This window comes from Postia placenta, assembly GCF_002117355.1.
Source record: "Postia placenta MAD-698-R-SB12 unplaced genomic scaffold POSPLAscaffold_18, whole genome shotgun sequence".
Classification (NCBI taxonomy): Eukaryota; Fungi; Basidiomycota; class Agaricomycetes; order Polyporales; family Adustoporiaceae; genus Rhodonia; species Rhodonia placenta.
This window is the reverse complement of record NW_020169849.1, coordinates 787,533-793,192: the sequence shown is the minus strand read 5'-3', so window position 1 is coordinate 793,192 and position 5,660 is coordinate 787,533. Positions and strand designations below refer to the sequence as shown.

At 49.1% G+C, this 5,660-nt stretch overlaps 1 protein-coding gene across 1 annotated transcript; it reads left to right on the top strand.

The window, feature by feature from the left end:
- Nucleotides 1-1,440: 1,440 nt before the first annotated feature.
- POSPLADRAFT_1061745 (hypothetical protein) lies at nt 1,441-2,814 on the top strand (the record flags this gene model as incomplete). Its single annotated transcript, XM_024481419.1, has 2 exons — nt 1,441-2,120; nt 2,172-2,814. 2 exons carry the CDS (start codon nt 1,441-1,443, stop codon nt 2,812-2,814), a joined length of 1,323 nt encoding a protein of 440 aa, XP_024334310.1.
- Nucleotides 2,815-5,660: the final 2,846 nt, after the last annotated feature.

Below are 5,660 nucleotides of genomic sequence, written 5' to 3'. Positions count from 1 at the left end.
TCCCCCACACTTAAGTGCTTATCTCCCCCCCTTACCATCAAGCTATAAGGTGGGTTTATAGGTTTTGTGATAGTTGAATAGAACTGCTTTAAGGTGCACTGGGCCCTGGCAAGGGTCCCTTGCTACCTGCTTTGTTACAGGGCCTATTGGTCGTTGCTATGCCCCTATGCTGCAAAGCGTAAGGTGGCCTTTCATGTGGGTTCTGGGGGTTATGGTTTGTCAACTAAAAAGTGGCAATACCTTTTTGCGAAGCACCTACCTTTATTGGTCAGGGTTGAACAATTGGTGTCAACATGCTGAGCTTTTCGCCGGTCCCTAGGCGTAAGGGGAGGTTGCTGCCTTATGGGCAACATGCTGGAATGTGGTTTACCATTCTATGAGGCCTTAGGGCTTACGACGGATAACCAGCATGCGCAGCCTTAGGGAGAGTGTAAGATTCTCCCAAAACCACTTGCAGCGGGTGTGGAAACCCGACTGAGATCTGTATTCCCCCCTCCCTACCTGCTGAGAGAGAGCAGGAGGACGCCGACACAAAGCACGACCAATGGACCCTGTAGTATAGCACATACCCTTTTCTTCGCTTTGAAAAGAGCCAGCTGAAAAGCTGTTATCTAATCCCCTCTGCCGTAGCCATGCCGAAAGCCAAACCTTTCATTGTCACTGCCAAGCATGAGCCGACAGGCCTGCTTGAGCGCATTGCCATCCACAACACGCACAAGTTTGACAATGTTGGCAAACCTCGCCGAATTGTACGCCCCACCATCAAACCACTCATCCGCCGCCCCTTCAACCCTGAATGCGCTGAAAAAGTGAAACACGACATGGAGGAGCTTGCACTTCGTGCGCATCTCTTCAAGAAGCAACAGTTGCTCGATCATATCTCCGACCCTGCTCCCCCCCTCATCGATCACATTGATATGCAGGCGGGACCCTCCTACAAATACGAACCACCCAAGCCGCTCCCCGACATTCACTTCCAGCGCACGAAGATTCTGTTGTGCACATCCGAGTACAACGAGATGTTTGCCGCCACAGCCGACAGGCTGGAACCGGTGTTCGCTCAAATGGAAAAGAAAGAAGGGAGCTTGGAGCCGGAAGTTGTGGCGAAAGTCAGGAGGATGGGCGATGGGTTTGACGAGTTGTATCATGGGCTGGAGAAGAAGGCGCGCCGGCTTACCAACAGGCACTGGAGAGTTATCAAGCGCGACCTGAAAAGGATCGGGCATGTCTCCTTCGAAGACTTAAGCAGTCGCCTACCGGAGATTTGTAATGAGTTGGCTAGCCTAAACATCACCTTCAAGTACGAAGTGTAGATAGTGGAATAAAGATTGGCAATCTTTTCTGGCATAATTGGCTTATATGGCATGAAGAGGAGATCTCCTTCACTTCACTTTTTTCTTTCAATCATAAGTGAATATGGGCTAATCACTACAATAAGAAATGGCCCCATACATCCCCTTCGTTCCGACCGAAGCATTCGCTATCGCCACAGAAGAAGAGTGGCACAATGCAATCTTCCAGAATGTGAACGTCTCTGATGAACAAGCAGCTCTGCTGCAAACGGTTACTGCGAATGCCGCAGAATCGACCACTGGACGAGTCAGAGACTGGATTGGTCGCCTGACCTTAGAAATAAGCAGGCACTACGACGGATACCTTCAGAGCCTCCTTCGAGAGGTTGAATCCCTGCACATCATGGTCCAGAATCAGCAGGCGCTAGTCGATTCCTACAAGCAACAAGTCGATGCGCTACCTGCGTCAATGGGTAGTGGTCATTCCCGTCAACCTAAGATTGGGGAACCTCCAGCCTTCAAGGGCAGTGAGGATAAGACCAAGCTTGAGGAATGGCTGGACCTGATCGTACTGTGGTGTGAGCATGAGGGAGTGGCCACTGACAAACAGCGAATTGTAACGGCCCTCTCAAAGCTGCAAGGACCAGCTCATCAGTACATGAAGAGCTACTACGTGAAAATGCGGGAAGGAAAGGATCTGGGCACCTGGAAGGCATTTGTGGCGGAACTAGCCCAGATATACGGGCAACGCGACGACAAGGAGGGTGCAAAGAAGGAGATCACGGCGCTGTTCATCAATAAGGATCTGGCCTTGAAGGACTTTGTGAAGTACGCTGAGAGGTTCCGCACCCTCGGACGTCTCACGTAGTATGACGATAGTCTTCTCATCGACAAACTCCGGGAGGTTATACCTCATGACATGTGGTTGGTGTTGGCCGGGAAGGATGAGTCCACCTTGCCAAAGGATTGGACGTTGTTCCTCGACATCTTGCTCAACATCAACAAGATTGTCAACCCGGAGAAGGCACGAGGCTCAGTATTCAAGAACAGTGGCTCAGATAATGGCGGCGCTGTTCCCATGGACATGGATTTGGCTGAAAAGTCGAAATCGAAGGGTAAAGGCAAAGGCAAGGCAAAGGACGCTGAGGCTGCCTCGACAGAGGCAAAGAAGTATTGCGTCATCTGCAAGTCGAAGACTCATAACACAGATGATTGCTACAAGTTGGCCAAAAATGCGGACAAGCGGCCGAATACCCAAGGGGATGGCGCTAAGAAGGCACAAGGAGGAAGTGGTAACCCCGCAGTCAAGAAGGCTAAGAAAACGCGGGTTATTCAAGTCGAGCTTACGGATAGCGAGGACAACATGCCCCCGTCCACGAAAGCCGTGAGCGCCAACACTGCGAGAATCGAGGAGATTGCGAACGTCGAGGAATCAACTCTGGCTGGGAAGGATGAACCCCAGCTGTCTGCAAAGACAGAACCCACTGCAGCTACCTCGGATCTTTGGAAGAAGTACATGTGACTACCTGCGAGCATGTACTTAAGGAATCGGAACCCACCGTTGGAATCAATGTAGATAGTGTACACAGCAGTCTTGTAAATATCTCTCGCAACAAGAATTCATTCACTCTGCCTGTGACACTGTGGGTATACAGAAAGAAAGTGCAGGTCGAAGCTTTGGTAGACTCAGGGGCCACAACATCGTTCATCAATCGGTCAGTTGTTGAAAGTAACAGTCTGGTGACGCATAAGCTGGCAACCCCGTACAACGTTTATAACGCAGATGGGACCTCCAATAAAAGCGGTGAAATAAATAAGTCCATTAGAGCCTACGTCGAAATAGGATCACATAAGTCAACACACCCACTGCTAGTCGCAGATTTGGGGAGTAAGGACATGATCCTTGGCATGACCTATCTTAGAAAACACAATCCCGAGATCGACTGGGCCAAAGGGGAGTGGAGGTACACCAGGTGCCCTGAAAGCTGTGCCCCCAAAGCTCGTAAAACTAATCGTGTGACTGATGAAGAAACCGACGAGCTTCAGTTACCAAGGGAGGAACCCTTAGTCACTCCGCTGCACGCCTTAGGAGAGGAGTGTACTGAAAATCCATACATCAACTGGATCTCGACAGATGATCCAGATGACCTACAAATGGCAGAATTTGTCGCAAGCATTCTGAACAAGGATGTTGAGGAGGAGGATGCGGACACCACTAAGTGGAAGTCTCTCATCCCTGAATATCTACACGAGTTCGGGGACGTATTCTCACAAAAGAAATCGGAGCGGATGCCGGAGCGCAAACCATACGACCATGGTATTGACTTCGAGGAAGGAGCTGCCCTACCTCGACCGGCCAAACTATACCCGATGTCTCTGAAAGAGAGGAATTCTCTCGACGAGTGGATTGACGACGAACTCTGAAAGGGGTATATTCGAAAGTCCAAAAGCCCGCTAGCCTCTCCTGTTTTCTTTGTCAAGAAACATAATGGAGGGCTGCGTTTAGTTGTGGATTACCGGAAGATCAATGACGTAACTGTGAAGAACCGTTACCCAATACCCCGCATAGCAGACTTGATTGATACACTCAGTCAAGCATCGATATTCACTAAGATTGATCTGCGATGAGGATACAATAATGTTCGCATCCGGAAGGGTGACGAATGGAAAACGGCTTTTATCACACATCGAGGGCTATATGAAGCCACAGTCATGTACTTCGGATTCTGCAACGCACCAGGAACTTTCCAAGTGATGATGAATGACGTACTCGGTGATTTCATACGAGGAGGAAAAGTCATAGTTTACCTTGATGACATTCTCATCTGTTCGAATGATCTCAAGGAACATTGTAAGCTTACAAAGGAAGTCCTGAAGCGGCTGAGGGAGAACGATCTATTTGTCAAACCGGAAAAATGCTCCTTTGAAAAAAGCAGCATTGAGTACCTCGGCATGATTATCTCCAAAGGACATATCGAGATGGACCCAAAGAAACTTTCAGGAGTAGCCGAGTGGCCACGGCCTACTAAGGTCAAACAAGTCCAAGCTTTCTTAGGCTTTGCGAACTTCTATCGAAGATTTATCAAGGACTTTGCCAAGTACGCCAAACCGCTCACTACGTTGACCAAGAAGGATCAACCATGGGTGTGGGATGTGGCGCAGGAAGAGGCATTTAATGGTCTGAAAGAGACTTTTACCTCAGCACCCATCCTTCGAATCCCGGATGCAACATCCCCATTTAGACTTGAGACTGACGCCAGCGACTTCGCAACCGGCGCAATTCTCTCTCAATTGGACCCAACTGACAAGTTGTGGCACCCAGTTGCCTTTTACTCGAAGTCACTTGATGTTCATCAGCGGAACTACGAGATATATGACAAAGAGATGCTTGCTATCATTTGAGCACTCGAGGAGTATAGGCATTATTTGGAGGGACATTCGGATAAATTCGAGATCTGGTCGGATTATCTTAATCTGACTTACTTCAAAACCGCCCAGAAGTTGACTAGGAGACAAGCGAGATGGGCTCTGTACCTCACGCGGTTCAATTTTATTTTGTGCCATAAGCCAGGAAAAACAATGCTTACCGCCGACCCTCTGTCCAGGAGGCCAGACCATGAGGAGGGGGTGAACCTCGATAATTGGGATCAAACTTTGTTGAAACCGGAGTTTTTTGCAATCAATGCAGTCGAGGCCTCCCATGAGTCGCCCGTTAATGACGATCAACTCCTGAGGGAAGTGAAGGAAGCACTCCTACAAGACGATGTGACCAAGAATTATCAGCAATTGCTGAAGTCAGGTCCTAGAGAATTCGGCAAGTCCCTTGTGGACTGGAACTATAAGAATGGATTGTTGCTTTATCGCGGCAAAGTATATATCCCCAACAGCGAGCAGGACCACTTGCGCAGGCGTATAGTTCAAATGCATCATGATCTCCCTTCAGCCGGACATCCCGGAAGGTGGAAGACATATGAACTCGTCTCACGCAATTATTGGTGGCCTAGCATGTCGGTATTTGTCAAGAAGTATGTGACTGGCTGCGACATTTGTCAACGGATGAAGAACCGTCCACAGCAGCCATATGGACCATTACAACCCAACCGTGTCCCGGAAGGGCCATGGGAAGTTATGACCGTTGACCTCATCACTCAGCTCCCAGAATCAGATGGTTATGATGCCATTTGCGTAGTCGTGGATCGATTGACAAAGCTGGCTCACTTCTACCCAATAACAAACGAGTTCTCGGCAAAGGATCTAGCAGAATTGCTATACAATCGGGTGTATCCGCTTCACGGCTTACCATCCCAGATTATATCCGACCGAGGTGTTCAGTTTGCGGCTACACTGTTCCACGAATGGTGTAAGCTA